Raw genomic sequence first — 18,704 nt, forward strand, 5'->3', positions numbered from 1 at the left:
GTGACGATACAATATAACTACTGCCTCTGCTGTATCAATGTTTGCTTGCAACAATACCACTGCTTAGGCTGTGCTTTTATTTGAGCGAAGTGCAAACAGTCCACATAAATGCTTACACAGTGAACTGTCCTAAAAGCTGCTATAGAGCCATCCACACAGGGTAAAATGTGAACACAGCTCCAGATGTGAATGTCACAAGGTGCTCTAATATTTCATTTGTTTTCCCATAATCTGGAGGGCTCCGGCACCATTTTTAAGCATCCGAAAATGTGCTTGTCAAGAAGTCATGGGGCCACTGCTCTCTTTTGACATTGTAACAGAAGAATCCATTTATTTACACAGGATTACTTGTGGTGGGGAAAAAAATGAGCGATTTGATGGGAGAAGCCACAGAAGGCTAGCTAAATTTGGCTCGCTTGCGGGCGATGGCATCTTCAACTGCCTTCAGCTGCTTCAACAGTTCTTCACGTCTCAAAGTGGTTGATTTACGACCAGTGGGTGGAGGAGAGGGCGACGAGGCCAACTTTGGGGAGGCTGGACGTTTCTTGGCACCTACAATCAAAAACAACATTGAATATTTGGTTCTTCATCGCAGCATAACATCCACTAAAACAGCAGGCTGAATGATGATGTACACTCGAGAGCAACAAAAGTTTGGAGACCAGAGGTGCCGCTAAAGTTTTTTTCTTTGCAGTCGAGGCATAAAGGCTGAAATCAAGTGGCACTGCCTCCATGCTCCTGTTTGACCAGTGTCATGCATTAAGACAATTTCACATTGCATGGCTGTACTAGAAGAAATATATTTTTCTTTGCTGATGCCGTGGTCTCTAGAACCTTGCTCTCAATTTATGTGGTAAAGATTCGTAGTGATTCTGAGGCGCATATGCACATGTATATATAATTCAGAAGAATCTCGATGATACGAATCTCTCGGGATGGCACAAAAATTCGTATCACTCAAAAACGTTGGTTTCGCCCGAAAGGCAAAGTATCGATTACGATAGCAATTATTACAGCTATACAAACTAAGTATAGTAGTTTTATCAGCTGTTATAAACTTGTAAACATTCACTTACAAACTAAATTAACAAGTAAGGTGTCATGCATGCACAGGCAAACATGAACACATCTCACTCGATGACCGCAGACACTGTCAAAAAGCTGGCATGAGGAAGAGGGGCAGTAGCACTGAGCAAATTGACCTTCGTGCTGCCTCTTGCTTCAACGTGAACTAAGCTGCAAGTACACAGTGTACAGGAAGCTATCAGCCCACGTTACACCTAGACTTGTACCCATTGCAGATTGCTTTCAAGAAAGGTTCCGCGCGGCCGCGCCATACACAGCAGATTATAATTTATTGGCATCCCCTTTGAAACGGGGTGGTGACAAATAGTTGCCTAGCAACTATTTGAGTTACTCCGGTATGCTATAACTGCTTTTCATTCTAGAATATTTGTATACATCTATTTAATTTTCTTTCTCGTCCTCAAAACTTCACTAAAGCCACAACGGGAATAGAACACCTCCTGGTGTCTTGCGCGCGATGGAAGTCAGCGCCTCCCCACCGAGGACCCTTGCGCGCGCGATATCGCCCTCGTACGCTTTCCCTCGCACCCACAGCATACGGCACGCAGCCAGGATGTTCATCACATTTGGACTTTATACAGAACATCACGGCGACACCTACGGCGAAAACACGCCAGGAGTGTTCATATAATTGTTATCGTAATGAAACGTAAAGCAATCAGGAATTATGGGGGCCACACCAAAATTTCCGATTTTAACATGTTTTTTCCCGCAATCCTAAGACCTTTTTTTTATTTTATGGCGAAATATTTGGAAAAAATCAGCTGCAGGATTTGAGAAAATTGCACTTCCTTTAGTGAGTTGTCTTGAAACCGGGGAGAAAATCGAGCTTGGGAGGGGGGGGGGGGGGGGGAATTTTTGCACTGCTGATAGCGCGGCTTTCGGTTGATGCACAGCGGACATCTTGGCATCGTCATAAACACGAAAGATCAGCGATTAGGATAGCGGCAGCGTGTATCTCTGCATGCAGAAATAAAAGTAACAAAAGCGAGCATGAGCAGGGAAAACTAGAGTCCCGATTCGTGATGGCAGTCACGTGGCGCACAGGAAGCGCTCCTGCTGGCCAATGCGAATTTGAATCACTGGCACGCTTGTTTCACACACATTTTGGCAGCAGCGAGCTGCGCACTTCGCGTGTTCGAGGACGATATTTTAATATCTGCCTGGTTATCTTCGAGTTTCTTTCGTTGCTCCATCCTAGCTGCTGCCTGATAAGGGAATCTGTTTTCTTTGCAGCGGCGAAGCTAGTCTGTATTGTGTGATCTGACATGTGCAAAGGTAGAAAGTTTCAAACTGTCATAGGGCGCCGCCGGAAGGCATGGAACAAAGACTACCCATGGAAGCAAACACCGTAGATCTTGCTGACACAGCAAGACAGGGTCGCGTGTGATTGCCGGCTCCTGATAAAGTTGCAACGCCTTTGAAAACTACCGGGAAAAGTTTTGCATGATACTGCACAAAGCAAAAGTTTCTTGTTCTATTTAAGAGCAGGGGGTGGGGGAGGGCGGTGGGGACGCACGCCAGTGGAGTAAAGGTTGGTCAAGGCGGAGTAACGTAGGTCGCCTGGCAACAGGAATGCGACAGGCGCATCGGAGCGGTCGCAGCGAGGCCAGCCTGACAACAGCCAGTGTCTGGTGCTGCCGGCGCCTCATCCCCAACTCCGGCAGGTATCGCGCAACGGCTCGATTATTCCTATCATCCACCGCGGCGCGAAACGCGGTTCGCAAAATTCAAAATTTAGCACGTTGTAAGCTAATGGACTTGGGCCAAGACTTCTGCAAAATTCGTCATCATCATCATTTGGAAAACTCGTATCAGACGTGATCGTATTACCGAGATTCTACTGTATTTCCATTACCTTTGTCCCCATTGTTCTTGACAGCTGGCTCCTCCTTCTTCACTAATGCCAATGGAAGTGCCTGGAAATTCAGAGAGGGAATGTTCACAAAACCTAAGCAAATTGCAACCTAGTAAATGAGTAGTTTGTAGGTATGAAGAAACTGTCAGACCATTATGAAAGTACAGGAGCAAAAAAAGCAGATTTAATGCACATGTTGGAACATATGTGAAGTGACCGATTAAAGCTGCCTGACTAACAGTGATGCATACAATTGCATTTATTTTCACCATACGCAAAATGCAATCTCAAGCAAAGTTTGTTTATGCACCCTACCACATTCACAAGCTATGCCGAAATGCAAACATCAAATTAAGCAGATGCACAGTTTGAGACAACTAAACAGCAATGTCATGAGGACGAAGGCAATGTATGGTGCTTATAAAGGGAAGCAAGGTGATGACAGGTGTGTACGGAGAGTATGACACGTCTTACATTTAAGCATTCTATACCTCTCCGTGTCACAATGGTGCATACCCCATGGCACATGCCCAAAGAAACTGTTGAATATAATGTGCTATTCCATTAAGAGGTCTGCGAGCTTTAGAGAAACTTATGAGCAAACATTATATGCACTAGTTTAACATAATTTTTGTTTAAAGCTAAAAAAAAGTCGGCATTCAGGGTTATAAGCCCACTCGCTGGAGCTTACATTCGGTGAACATACAGGTTGTTTCATTTTAGCAGCACTAAATTTTAAAAAATTGCCTGTGGCAGATAGCAGAATTATAATAGTTTATCTAAAAACTACTGGATGAGGCGGCCATTACTTCCATGAGAAATCAAAATGCCGAATTGAATAATTAGCATAATTTTCAAAAATTTTAAATTTTCAATGTGTCCTTCGAAATGCATGGGCATTACAGTTAATTTTGTGCTTCAGTGCATAAAAAAGCGTTTTCCTCAAAAAGTTAACTGGAACGCCCATGCATTTCGAAGGACACTTTGAAAATTTTTGAAAATTAATACCTCGAAACTGGTTCAGTCATGAGAATTTGTTCCAAGTGGATACGCCATGCGAACACAGCGGCTATAATTCGTAGATTGAAAGATTTGCCGTAAAACAATTAATTAAAAAGTTAATAAACATATTTATGTTAATTATTCAATTAGGCATTTTGATTTTTCGTGGAAGTAATGGCCGGCTCATCGAGTAGTTTAGATCAAGGATTATAATTGTGCTATCTGCCACAGGAAATTTTTAAAAATTAGGTGCAGCTAAAATCAAACACCTTGTATAATGCTTGTATACATGTCCATAAATATATTCAGTGAGATACCAACCGCCTGACCCAGGAACAGCAGCCAAGCCAAACCACAGGGAATTAGGCAAGGAAAGCTTCGCTTTAAAAACTAACATGATTTTCAGAAAACCTAGCGAAAAAATCTCAAAATATTATAGCATAGTGGAATAGAAAGAACTGGACATGGGGCTCCATGCAAGGAAACATTTCCGAGAGTTATAGCAATTTGTTGACATTGTAAAATTACCCCAGCTTTAAAAATTCTCACCTGCCAACCAAAAAGAGAGCTCGTTTATTTAGTGAGGTTACATTTGTGCACTACCTGCATGCTTGCAGTATACTGTGTGCTTGTTTTTGGAGCAGTTTGTGCACATCTAGGGTTAATTGCTAAGTGGTCAATTTAGATGTATAGAAGAGCAGCAAAGGCTCTGCCACCCACTTGTGGTTGCACATCGAGTAGTTTCAAAGTGTCCTTCGAAATGCATGGGCATTATTACAGTTAATTTTGTGCTTCAGTGCATAAAACAGCGTTTTCCTCAAAAAGTTAACTTGAACGCCCATGCATTTCGAAGGACACGTTGAACATTTTTGAAAATTAATACCTCGACATCAAAAGCATGTGCCAGAAGTTAAGCCTTGTTATCAAAGGACTTGTCCGAAGCATTATTAAAATTTCATAAAGTTCACCAGTTCAAGTTGTGCAGCCAGAGATCCTGCCGTCAGAGAACAGCGGCAAGTTTTTTTCTAAAGCATGGGACTGAAAGCCAAACAAAGCTTTTTAAAGGCTTTAAAGGGTCCCTCACCAGGTCTGCCCATTTTGAGCTGAGTGCATATAATGCACTTTATTGATCATGTCTGCAAAATATTACACCTCGTCGCACCGCGAAAGCAGCTGAAATTTCAAACCAAACGCCTTGTGCCCTTCTTGCAGGCGCCACGTTCCCAGCCGAAGAGAGGACGTAATTCGCACAAGTGTGGCTACGTAATTCGCAGTGCTGTGATGTCACTCACTGTGACACGTGACTGAGAACTATTCAAAGCAACAGCTGTTATTTGTTTGAACTGTTGTTTCAAAAGATGAATTAAAGTTTAGAGAAATAATAAAACCTACAAACCGAATGTCTACGTGTCTTTGTTTTACTTCATACTGTAGCAAGAGAGATGTATGTCCGTTTTGTCTGCTTGTTTCCCAATGGGCAGCCGGGCGCACAGAGAACGAAACTGTCATTTTCTACTATGTTCCAGCGCACGATCATGTTTTTTAATCGGCTTACATCTACCTCAGTGTTCATGTGGCAATGACTTATCATACCGCCAGTCTGGTGTCAGTGGCACAACAACGCGGTGTAAGCGGTACCTATGAGCCAGGCCACCCTCTCCAAATGTGTGAGCGCTGAGGGATCCATTTCGCAGAAGCAGCGAGACAACAATGCAGGTGTTCTCGTGCACGTCTCGCAAGATCATGCACAGAGCGAAACAAAACAAATGCAACAGCTCGCCGGCTCGCGCACAAGGCTGTCACTAGAAGTGCACCGCGCAGAAAAAATGTGAAAGAAAAAAAGAAAAGAAGATGGGGACTGTGACATGTATGCGACGTGACCTTCCGGCTTCAGTATAGGAAAACGCAGGGAAGGAACTTTGCTTGTACAGAGTAGACGTGGGCAAGTGGCGAGAGTGTCTATATTGGCAGTGAAGCTCGCCTCCTAAAACCATGGGTTCTCAACACTTCAAACATTTTTATATCTGCTAATAATCAACCAATTTGAAAGATTCCTGCGGTAGAACGCTACCTAGAGGGCATGTAAAAATTTTTAGCGTATAACAAAAATTTCCTATGCAGCCTGGTGAGGGGCCCTTTAAGAGATTGACATACAGTGAAACCTCAATATGAGAGAACACAGACACCCTAAATTTATGGCTAGGTGAAACTGAAATTTTACAAGCTTAACATACACTTAACTCTTTCGTAACAGCACCTATAGAAATCAATAAATTTGATGAACAGTTTTGCTACACATTGTTAAACATTTCCATTGGACTTTTTTGACTAGCAACATCATGCACCGTCTGAACTATTTGTCAGATTTGACATTATTTGGTAGAATGGGGAATCTGGAAAACTAGAACTTTGACTGGAGGCATATTGGAAACTAGTCTACAGTGCTCCTAACACTTCTTCAATAAAAAAAGACCCAAAATTTTCACTTTGCTTGTAACATAGTTTTTAAATGACAGCAGCAGTGAAGACAGAGATGGTTGTTTAATTTTCCGATCTGATGTCTAGGCTGGCTTAACGATATCTCAAACAATGGTAGGTGCGTTGGAGTGCATGTTATTTTGATAATTGTGTTCGACCAATATCAAGTGGAACTTTATTTCCCCCGCCGTGGGTTGATTTTACCTATCAGCACTTCGACAGTGTATGTACAAATTAAGTTGACGACCGATAATTCGCACTTCACGGGGAATGTAAATAAGTCCGAACTATAGAATGTCTGAAAAAACGAATGTGCCAAAAAAAATCTCATTTTATTTGCGTTTTAATGCCCCTGTGCAAGAAAGAAGTGGCCGATTCGTTGCTGCACAAACTTCTCCTTACGTGCAACCAAGTACGCCTATATTTCTGCCAGTTTTCTGTTGCTGTAAGCTGATGCAAGACTTAAAAGGCTCGAGTCAGATCCGCACGGCACATCATCATCAGAGTTAGAGTCGCTGTTTGACGGTAGGAGAACTTGCTCAATTATTTCGTCATCGTTCAGTTCGGCACACAACACCGCGCTGTCGATGTCTGCAAAGTCTTCAAATGTAATGGCGGCAGGAATCGGCACACCGCAGCCTAGCAGGTCATCAATGATGTCCGCATTTGAGCTCATTGTGGTAGGCGGCAGTTCAGGCTCTTCAGTTGCGGAGTCGGGGTCATTCGGACTACGACTTAAGACTTATTCGGAATCGGACTGTGAGGGGACCGTTGGTGCCATTTGACGCGGCCTGTCGATAACTTCACGAGAAAGACTTCATGGAGCCAGCAAAGCGCTGCCTGGAATTACAACTAAACAAACAAACAGAATGGCGAGAGCGGGCCATGCGCTGGGATGCCAGAATTCCTAGGGTGGGATGATTGCAATGTTGATGCGACCTCGCAATTCAGGCAAAGCCTCCAAGATCAGCATATGTAATTTAATCTGAGGTGTAGTGCTGCGACCGAGACAAGGCCTCAGGGATTGGGATTAGCATTTTACGTGTAATCCTTGAGGCCACATTAGATGTCTCGCATCTCTGAGGCCATACTTCATGTCTCATCGAGGTTGCCGGAGGTGATAATGGCAGCAGAATCCGCATACGCTACAGTCACAGACAGAGTCCGGATAATCGAATGTAGAGCTGGCGACTGTCCGAAATATCGGTCGTCTTTACACATTAAGCCTACGGGGCCATTGGCGGTACCGCGAAGCTGTCCGAATTACCAAGCATGTCCGGATTATCGGTGTCCGATTTATCGGTCGGTGATTGTATTGTTGGAATCCTTCCCGCTGTGTTGGGTTTTCACCCGCACAAGAACACGGAGTCGACCTCAGACTGACCTTCGACTGAAGCTCGACAAGCTGCCTAAGCTCATTTTAACGTGATAGCGTGAAAGGGCCCCTTTACGAGACCACATAGCAAATTTTGGTTACACGCTGGAAGTCGTTAACGTGTCCTCTAGGGAGCATTCTATGGCAAGAATTTTTTTGATTGGTTCATTAATAGCCAAGATAAAAATATTTCACTGCCCCAAACAGAGGATTTCAGGAGGCGAGCACCACTACCAAGAGAGACACACTCTCCACTTGCCCAGTCTAGCCTACAAGTGAAATTCCTTCCTTGCTTTCTCCCATGCTGCAGCCGGAGAATCGCGCGACTCATACATCACGGGCACTGCCTCTTTCAAAATGCGAAGGATTTCTTGGAGAACATTTGCTACTTTGAGAGCATCTATCTGTCTAGCCGCCTACGTCTTGGTGCTCTCATGGTTGTTTCGTTAACTTGGTATGCACAAAAAATGGCATAGTATGACAAGAGTGTATGACGAACATAAATGATAGGTCATGACATGTGTGCCATGTGGGTCATGAAACAGCCGCCTACGTCTTGGTGCTCTCATGGTCATTTTCACTCTTAAAACCGAAGCTTAAGTGTCCTCTAAGTTTTTTTTTCTTCTTTCCCTTGTCACAAAGGCTACAATAAACGCATGCTATGCCAGTGAACTTCACTAATTTACTTCGCTAAATTGCAGAAAGAAAATATGGTTCTAATAAAATTAAAATTGGGAAATGAGAGAAGCATGGTATGTTGTGGATTCGTCTTGTCACAGTTTGACTATTCAAATGCACACTGTCACAATGAAAGGCCAAACCAACCTTAACCTGATATTAAGCTTCTCCCAAAAAGCAGGAGACCAGTGTATGCACAATTTAAGTGCAGCAGACCAAAATTTATTTAGTCCTGACTTACGTGACTAAACTTTATTCATAATTTAGATATCTTGAGTTAGCGTAATTTTTTACCTACTCATCACATAATTGATAATTAAAATGGAAGAAATAAAAAGAGCTCTCAGAACATCTTACCTTTTTAATGAGAGTAAGCTTTATCTGAGGCTTCGGGGAAATACCCTGCTGCCGTAGTGCAGCTTCGCGGGCCTGCCGCTGAGCCGAGTCGTCCTCAAAGACACCAAGATCCAAAGGCGGAGGCAGCGGCTCCCTGTAGCCAGGCATCACACCACTCTGACCCAATGCCAAAGATGCTGGAGGTGGCAGCGGTATCTTGGGGATGATCTTGGATATCGAGTCTTTCTCAATTCGTTTTTTGGATCCCTCAGACACTGCATTTAAACAAACTCATTAATATTTTGCATTGACATGCAAGATGTCCCACTCGAAGTAAGCTTCATAGGTGGCTGTCTAAAAACATTATGACAGGACAAATTAAACCCACTGTATAATCCTGCAGTGCTGTTCTGCAGAAATATTTTTTTTTCTGGCTCTGAAAATTTGAAAAGCATGTCCGAGAAAGTGGGACAATTACAACATTTCTTTAATATGGCCTCCCTGAGTGGGCCGTCTAAAGACAACAGAACCAAACGCTTTATAATTGCAAATGTGGCAGCCAGAACCAGAGGAGATGTTGATTGAACCTCGCGTCAGATTCTCTCCCACAAATTCTTAAAGGGATATGGACACAAAAGTTGGCGGGTGGTTTTTTGCGTCGGAACAAAAGTTGAACTGTTTAAAATGACGAATACAACAAGCTGCTTTGAAAAAGAAAAGAAAAAAAAAAAAAAAAAAAAGAGAAACATCTTTTTTTTTGCCATTTTCTGTTGCACCTTGCCTCCAAGCGGCCACCGGCAGAAGCTGAAATTTGACGTCATAACATGCAACCCCGCGCGCGCGGCCAAGGTCAGCCACAGCCGTCGCAGTGTTTCCGGGAGTGTCGGTCCCTTGCAGCGTTTGTTTAACCCCTTTCGGCGATCTTCGCACGTGGTCCTTCTGAAACATTATCCCCGTCGGCGCTCCACGCAGGTGGTGCGTCTTACATGCGCCTTCCCGCGGTTGTCGCTCGGTACTGACGTGTTCATCGCGGCGGAAGGAAATGTCCAGACATTGCTGTTATAACAGCATTGTTGGTCGTGACACGCCGTCGCACACGTTTCCCAGAGACGAGAAGGTGCGTAAACTTTGGGTACCTGCCTGTCAGCTATCACGCCCAGCCTGGAGACCTCTAAAAAATGACTTCATTTGTGCGGACCACTTCGTAGACGACGATTATGTGACCAGCCTGGCTGTGCTTCAGCCTTGGCATGCCGCTCAAAAGGCAACGCCTAAAGCCTGATGCTGTGCCATCGGTCTTCTCACAAAAACGCAAGGCAGAAATGATCAGCGACGCGTTTGAAAAGACGAAGCCGAAAAGATGTCAGTACTGTTTTCGTTCACTTGCTGCCTTCTTGTGCAGTGTGAAGGCAAGGCTGGGGCGAGATGCCTGAGGCTGGGCACAATGGCAGTAATGTCTTTAAAAATGTTGGCAAAGCATAGTAAAACAATACAAGGCTAGCGCGCGCGTGCGCAACTCACGAAATCAGTCCTACAGGGCAGCGGGGCAGACGCACACGTAGCTCTGCTTCTCCACAGGCTAAAAGCGGAGGAAACCGGGGAGAACGCTAGACAGGTGCTGCCATCTGTAGGGTGGCTGGTGAAGTGTACGTGAGAGTCTCGGAGGTACTGATACCTCACAGCGGTTGCTCACGCCGACGGCATAAACTACTATTCAGTCATCCACGTAGTGTTGAAGTACCCCGCAGCTGCCTCGCCTGCGTGCTCTCTTCAAAAAGCAAGTTTACAGAGGAAATGACAAATAATTGTTGCACAAGTGCCTGGTGCAGAGCGAAATCTTCGCGCTACGGTTCACGAAAACCTGACCGGCACTTCCACGGCCGACTGATATTCTTTGTTGCTTGACGCGGAAGGCTCGTAACCATAAGCGGTAATATTGCCAAGTTTGAATGGTCCTCGTCTGACGTGTACTCACCGCTGGTAGAGGCACCATAACTCGAATCCGTGCTCGCGATGGTGGCGTCGGCGCACTTCGAATGACCGCGGCCGGCTGGCTATCCGACGAGGGTGTCGTGACGTCACGCCTTCCAACTACCGCGGGTCGGGCCGGCGAGGCACGCGCTCACAAAAACTCCAAAAATAAGGCCATCGGCTCAAAAATGAGCTAAGTGACTACTTTCTTTTCGATGTAAGCACACACTGAGGATTGATTTTCAGCATTTTCGTAAAATTTTCAGATTTTGTGTTCGTATCCCTTTAAGGACCTGCTTAGCTTTGCTTAGCCATCTGCCTCACTGTTACTCAATACAGTAAGGCCATACTTGTTTCCTATTTAAATATACTGTTCTTTTTTAAACCATACAAAATTTTTAAAAGTTACCTGCGGTAGATAGCATAATTCTAGCCATTCAACTGGATTACTCAGAGGCGGACATAGCTTGCCCGAGAAATCAAAATGCATAATCGACTAATTAAAAAAATCCAATTAACTTAATTACTTTACAGCACACACTGTAATTTACAATTAACTGCAGGTGGTGAGTTCACAAGGCATATCCACTTGTAACAAATATTCAGGATGACACCAGTGTCGAGATATTCATTCCCAAAGTGTGCGATAAAATACATGGTCATTCCGGTTACTTCTCTGTTTCAATACACAAACTGGCAATTCATTATAAAGTAAGTGGAACAATAGCGCATTTTTACTGCAAGTTTCATGGCACAATATCTTGAAACTCGTGCAATCCTTGGAATTCATTCCAAGTGAATATGACATGCAAACACACTGGCTACAATTCGCAAATTGCAATATGTGCCGTAATGTTATTAATTAGGAAGTTAATTAGTTGAATATGCGTTTCCACTTCTCGTGCGAGTAATGACCACTGCATCAAGTGATCTAGCTCAAGGACTACAATTACGCTATTTGCCACAGACTATTTTTCAAAATTCTGAACGATGTAAAAAAAAAAAAAATTGTATAATGACACCAGCTGACAGCAATCACACTATTCAAATCCATTTCGCAATCAGTATAAGCTAGCATAATAAAGCACATCATAACTGCTATGGTGGAGGCAGTTGTGATATGCTGCATTGAACAAACATGGTTGCAGGTTGGAGTGCTAGAGCAGCGGCTGTGCTGCTTTGACAGGAATGCTGAGGCAGATTAAGATTAAGCTATGGATGTTTTTTGTTATCGGCAAAAGCAGAACACCATGCTGCTTCAACAATACGAAAGACCTTCTGGTCCACAAGAAAGCGTGGATAACACTCAGCTTTTTTCACTTAGTGGTGCCGCTGGGTTTGTATTCTTGTAGACAAGGGCTTTCCGTGAACAGCATTTTAGGGTTTCGAGAGGGATCGAAATGAATCCAACCCCAAACCCCACTAGACAGATCTTTAATATTTGAATTTAACAAAACCAGTGCATGCCAGATCTGCACTTCACAGAAAGACCATTGCAGCACCTCACACACTTCAACGTATGCGAGGTGCACCGTGGTCTCACGTCTGGGCAATGTGAACTTTTAGGGTCAGTCCTGTGCCCAGTACATCAAAGATCATTTTGCAATGCAAGCAACTTGCGACATTCGTGTGCAAAAATGAGTAAAGTATTGTTCATTCGACATGGCCTACTTAGAGAACCAAATCAGTAAATTACCACTTTTCATAATCTCTGGACACTACCAGAAACAAGCAGAGGTCCCAAATAAGCTTCACATAGGTATATATTATATTTTGATTTATCGATATATTGAGTTATTTTGCGATCCCCTTTAAGTTCGATATATCCAGGATTGACTTTGTACCACACGTGGGTATGGAGAAACATATGGATACATGAATGTCTTTTGGGAAGGTTGGCTGCAAGTCCTGATTGCCCTTGCCCGAGTAGCCCTTGGCCATGTTCACTATGAAGGCATGCAAGGCATTCAGCCTTTGCATTATAAAGAGCTCTTTAATGACAACCACCACTTTCAAAGCCAAGTCTTATGAACTGCATTTGGTAACACCATGTGTTCGTCAGACATTGTTTTTAAACATTACAGCTTAGCAATCACCAACGTACTGCACCTTGACCACATTATATACAGTCACTAACTAAGCTCAGTTAGCTAAGGCATTGCGCCTCTGAGCACGAGGTCGCGGGATCGAATCCTGGTCGCGGCGGCCACATTTCGATGGAGGCGAAATGCAAAAACGCCTGTGTAACCTCAGGTGGTCAAAATTAATCCGGAGCCCTCCACTACTGCGTGCTCATAATCAGAACTGGTTTTGGCACATAAAACCCCAGAAAGAAGAAGACTTTTTCAGACTTGCAGGGTGCCGCAAGGACAATAGAGCAGTATGAAAAATTAAATTCAGCAGTAAAATCAATTTTGATGTTTTTTACAGCGCCAGCAGTATGGAAAATCTGCTTACTTCATTTCGCTGCTGATTGAGACTGTAGGGTCGCTTTTGTATTAAGCCATCACGCGACCCGATGTGTCACACGTCTGCGAAGCGTAGGTATGCGTGCACGACTTTGACTGCGTGATGCTATCAATTTAGACCATGTTGTGCCAATCTACTTTCAAACCTACATGTGAGCTTTCGCTGTTCCATTCAGTAAGCATACGGACTAGGCAGGCGTTCGTGATGGTTGCCAGCAATTCACCCTTGGACCTGATTGCCACTTCTATGGTTGCTAGTTTAACCCATGCACACGGATCTCATGGCTGATTGCCACAGAGGTCCACTGGTACAAACATACCGACGGTGAGCTTTCCGCAGCTTCTTGACAATTGTCGCACCATCAGGCGGTGGCAAATTTTCACAACATTGCCCATGCCACTAGGCCTAACCAACGTAACTTCATCAGGATCTGACAGCGAAAGCTCTGGTTTGGTGTGGAGTCAATGAAAATCTCTATGCCCTTTTGAAAGACAAGAAATTGGCTTTCCAAATAAACCAAGGACATGGGCAGCAACCCGAACGGTGACAACTTTGTTCACGGCCCCCATGTTTAAAACATTTGTGTGCAGATAATGTCTCAAATATTCAGCGAGACATCATATGGTGTCAAAAATTTTGGTTGCTTTACTACACTGGTTCTATGAAAAACGTGGTGTTACCGCGGCAAAGTGTGATTAATCGAGCAAGGATCTAAATAATTGGTTGGTGACTGTACACCTCAAGATTGTTTAACACAGGCAGTCAGTCTTGGTTATCTTTAAAGGGGCCCTAAACCACACTTAGGACTTGGTGAAAAAACACAGTCGGCGGATAGCAAACACTGCTGTGAATATCTCAGGCAAATTTTGCAGTCATTTGCAGCGTGTAGAGCTCACAAGCAGAGAGCGAAGTCACACTTTTCTCAAACACTCTCTTCTCAACAGAAGCCTTCTCCTCACTCTTTTTGCGCTGGTACATTTCGTCATATTGCAGATTCCGATACGCAGCTGCTATTGGCCAATAGCTGACATCAATCAAGAAGGGTGTTTGGATCAGTGCGCTTCTTCCTACTGTTACTGCATATATTTATTGACACAGTTTATTAAACACGCTGAAGTAAGCCAAAATCTTGATTTCGAATTTCGATAGGAAATGTGTAATTCTAGAAGCATGGCTATAGTAATCGCCGACTATCATCTGCGAACACTTCACCGTTCCCACCTGCCTAGGAATGAAACTTTGGCCACACTGCTTATCAGTGTCATAGCTGTTGGGTCTCGCTAATTACTATTAGTTTTGAACACTCAACAAGCCTCGAACCACGCGAAACTCAAGGTCAGACCAGACGTACGCTTTCCAGTGTGCGCTCACTCCTGGCCGCTCCTGGCTAGGCACCTTGGCAGACTTCATTTTGTATTGAGCTATTGTGCAAAATGCGCAATTTGGATGTGGCTACTATCGGTTGGTCAAGCTGGTGCAGGACAAAGTTGGTCTGCAACATATAATACGGCCAGACTGGAGCACATCAGCGCAAGCGCGCATTCCAGCCCTGTCATGTGCATAGTTAGCCACTACAGTTGCACGTAGCTGCGTCTTCAGCGTAGAGTAGATACCGTGGCCGCTACGGGGTGCTGCGACGAGTGCACTCCCCGAGGACAAGTGCGCTCTGACTGGTATCTGTAGGTTACATGACTCAAGGCCAGAGTGCCAACATCTGACGAACAGGTTGTCTGCTTCCAGAGTTGCACACCCTCAAGGTGTGTCACCATCATGGTCAAAGCTCATTACGTTAGGAATCCTTTCAACGCGACTGCAGAGTGCGGCATCCATCGCTAAGCCAATGTGCACGCTTCCGATGTACTCGCACGAGCGGGATAAGGGTGAAAGGAAATGTGCTAATCATGTCACTCGGTGCGAGAATAGCCGTGCGTACCTATCTAGTACACTGTAGCACAGCAAAGGGATGAGACACCTAGAGCTCAACAGTAAACTGAGAAACTGAGGGATAGCCTCCGAGTTTGGCACTTCATAGGTGGCAAAATTGGTAATGGCTTCCAAGTGAACATCCAAAATCAAATTTCAACTGTGCGTCACGGTGACATTTAGTAGGTGGAGAATTGTAGGCACCACCGCGCTACTCTGCCGCAGCCTTTGCAGTGCAAGGCATTGAAGAAGGACTGGGAGCACCGCGAAGGGGCTCACAGGCGATCTTTGATTGCCATTAGCTTCACTTCAGCTGAACACACATAAGTACATTTTGCAGCAAAGTATTTCTGAAATAGTCTGTTTTAATGTCAAATGCATTTCTCGACTTCGATAAAAAGTGGTTCAGGACCCCTTTAACCGAACACAGTTTCGACCTCACCTGTTCAAGTTTTCAAGTGCTCCCACGTATTCTCATTCTGCATTATTCAAGACTGTTTCCTTATGGATTCTGGATACAAATGTTTGAAGGCTAAAGTCACCTTTCTTTGGTGGTGATGGGTTCCTAGAAGGGAGTATGCTGGCTCCACCAGCTGATGAAGCCTGGAGTCGCCGGCGGCTGGGTGAACTTGAAGCCGAAGAGACACTATTCAAGCTGGGACTGCGGGAGTAGCTTCGTGACCGTGAACGTGATGGTGTGCGAGATGAGCTTGACCTAAAAGAGCAGAGATCTTGCAAGTGACTAGGACGATTTGAAAATCAAATGTACTTACACTTTCAGTAGTCTGCAGTGAGCTCATGGGTAAAAATTAAATGAAACTTTCGCTTATGAAAAAAGTCCTGAGTAGTTAACCACCCAGATTTCAGACCCTAGCATCATCCCTGTTTGCTACAAGATTTTTACTTTTGGGGAAAACGGCAGAGCACAAAGAATAGTACTAAGAAAGAAACAACTTTTATACCCTTCAAACTGGCCCTTAAAATTCGTTTGATCTAAGGTCATTTTCAACTTGAGGGATATGTGTGAGGTGTCACATGGTCTTCCTTACACTAAGGAAACTTAACGAAGCTTTTGGTCAAATTAACTCCCCAATCTGCTTTATTTTGCAACAACTGAAATTTAGCACATTGTAAGCTAATGGACTTGGGCGGGGACTTCTGAAAATTCATATCCTGAAATTTGTATCAAATGTGATCGTATCACCGAGATTCTACAAATATTACCACCGAAATAGAAATGGGACACAGAAAGAAGACGCAGACACCATAACATTATTCGTCAACACTAGCTCCCATTTATGTTAATGACATCCCCACATGCAGCCCTTGACGCAGTTCTCTTCATTTGTTTCTATCAAACAATTGGGCGTCTACCAGATTTTGTGCTGCTTTGATTATGACCAGTGACATGTTACGGCCAGGTGCTTGCAATCTGGCTCATCTAAAGGATGCATTTTGCAGCCGAAGTCACACTGCACAGACCAACAAACTCCAGGTTACATTTAAGGTGGGACACACTCAACACCAGGAAGCATAAGCAAACAGCACAGCAGATCAACCATGCAGCCCTTTGCCCCACTGCCTAATCACATGTGTGAAGAATCTAACCCCACCATAACTCCTTGACAGCAAGCCAGCCTTAGAATAGGCAATGCAAACTTGAGACCGAAACGGCAGAATCTGTGTGACAAGGGCATCTCCATCCAAAGAAGCATGCTTTCATAATTGAGTGCATCTCCCAGTTATTTTGCTAACGGTGAATCAGCCAGATATAAAACAGGAAGCCTGCTATGCCGAAGGAGTCCCACATGTACACAACGCAAAAGTGGGAACTTGCAATGAGTTTCCATGGTTCGTAAAAGATGGAAAACGTCCTTTCTCCAGGTCATGATCCCTCTTCAAATGATGGCCATAGCACTAACACTCTGCATGCCTCGTTTCAGCTAAACCTGGAGTCTCTTTTGTACTGCTTGTTCGCCATCAGTTTATCACATCTGCTGTACCTACTTATAGGTGCTTTACGGCACTACTGCATGGGCATTGCCATTGAGTGCCTTCTGATGCTTCATGGTGGCATACTCCCAATAGCAGACGGTGTACTGATTAAATGCAAAAAAGTACTGTTTTAACTTTCAGAATGAATTATTATTCGCCAGTGACTCAATGTTTCTGACTGAAAGTGCTAACAATGTTAATGTTTATGAGATTTCACATAGGTTCTTATTTGGCTCCAAGTCATGGGCATGCATGGGTCCTCTAATGAGGCAATACCTGATTGCATGCATTATGTAGCAGTTTGGGCTAATGGGCCAGGCACCAGCTAGCTAAGGTCTAAGGAGACACGTAGCTAGTCCAGACTCTGCAGCGCACGCAAAGGAGCGCCGCGGCAAGTTCGCCGACTCACCAGCAAGGCGTAGAGGAGACTCCAGCCTTGGTACAAACAAAAGTGGGTTTATTCCCTGTTATGTACAAAACGTGTGTACAATACAGGGGTTACGGCACTAGGGTGGCAGTCGCAGACTGCGGATAAAAGCTCCCGAGAAGTCCGCTCAGCCACACAGGCTATTCCGAGCTAGGTTCACCACACAAAAGGGGGCCGTTTTTCTCAGAGAGGCGCAGGACCGGGTGGGATCCCCACATCCGATAGCTCAGAGTGCCGAAGGTGAATCTGCCAGGCGAAGGCGCCCGCCCACATTGGATGCTGAAGGAGAGAGTTGCCAAGAGTGGGCAAGAGGAGTCCACTCCTCGAGCACTGTTCGTATGGGTGGCGCATGGCATAATGTGAGCTGCGCGTGCAAGCAGCAGGCTCCGGGTCGCGCCAGCGCCACTGGTAGCTAGAAATGTGCACTATCCGAAATAAGGCTGGAATAGCATGCCCCCAGCGATCGCATAGGCTAATGGCCCAAGTCAGGTATGAACTGAAGACTGAGGTCTAATGGGTTCCCACAACAACTACTACTAATTTCTCGTACTAGTTTCTTGTAATCTGCCGTGACAGTGGTTATGTGTGCGAGTCCGAAATATTGATTTCCAAGGAATCAAGTGATTTCATTCTACAAAGCCAAAAAAGAACCAAATTCTCGGATGACCACCTTCAGATATACTTTCACTTTCACGTGACTATTTAGCATCAGATAATCGGCATTGTTGGCACAATGCCAAGCATGCTGTCTTATCACAGCACCAGGAATGCTGTCATCTGTCGATGTGCTTGATGTTACTCACGTAAAATGTCGCGAAAGTTAAAATATGATTGTCTGAGAATAGGTACCAAGTTTGTCAATGTGATGCTGCATGCACATAGGCTTGCCTGCCGCATGGTCAGTCTGTATCTCGACCCTCTGTCATGCTGTTGCTACAGATAGACGAAAGTACAGTCAATGCATGCATTGAATTTTTATCCCCTAGTAACATAACGGAAGTCTACTGCACTGCGATAGTCGCTTGATAGTGTTTTTTTCCACATCAGTCATTCGGCGCTTTTCTCACTTAATCGTTGCCCTCGTCGGTGCAGACATCAAGAGTGGA

General features: G+C 44.6%; 2 protein-coding genes across 6 annotated transcripts in view; one reads left to right on the top strand and one right to left on the bottom strand.

The window, feature by feature from the left end:
- Window positions 1-299: 299 nt before the first annotated feature.
- The window catches only part of LOC119436018 (zinc finger CCCH domain-containing protein 18-like), a 188,029-nt gene continuing 169,624 nt past the window's right edge, over window positions 300-18,704 (bottom strand). For all 5 annotated transcript variants that reach the window (XM_049655203.1, XM_037702747.2, XM_049655204.1 and 2 more), the window contains 4 exons: window positions 15,719-15,891; window positions 8,835-9,088; window positions 2,945-3,005; window positions 300-552 (listed from right to left, as the gene is read on the bottom strand). In XM_049655203.1, the coding sequence (XP_049511160.1) occupies window positions 398-552; window positions 2,945-3,005; window positions 8,835-9,088; window positions 15,719-15,891 (643 nt within the window). In that variant the 3' untranslated portion in view covers window positions 300-397. The remainder of the gene's footprint in view (window positions 553-2,944; window positions 3,006-8,834; window positions 9,089-15,718; window positions 15,892-18,704) is intronic.
- Window positions 9,805-18,704, top strand: part of LOC119436024 (cytochrome c oxidase subunit 4 isoform 1, mitochondrial) — a 480,308-nt gene continuing 471,408 nt past the window's right edge. Inside the window, exon 1 of the mRNA XM_049655205.1 lies at window positions 9,805-9,930. The gene's annotated coding sequence lies outside the window, so the exon portion shown is untranslated. The remainder of the gene's footprint in view (window positions 9,931-18,704) is intronic.

The sequence above is a fragment of the Dermacentor silvarum genome, chromosome 1 (genome assembly GCF_013339745.2).
Source record: "Dermacentor silvarum isolate Dsil-2018 chromosome 1, BIME_Dsil_1.4, whole genome shotgun sequence".
Taxonomy (NCBI): Eukaryota; Metazoa; Arthropoda; class Arachnida; order Ixodida; family Ixodidae; genus Dermacentor; species Dermacentor silvarum.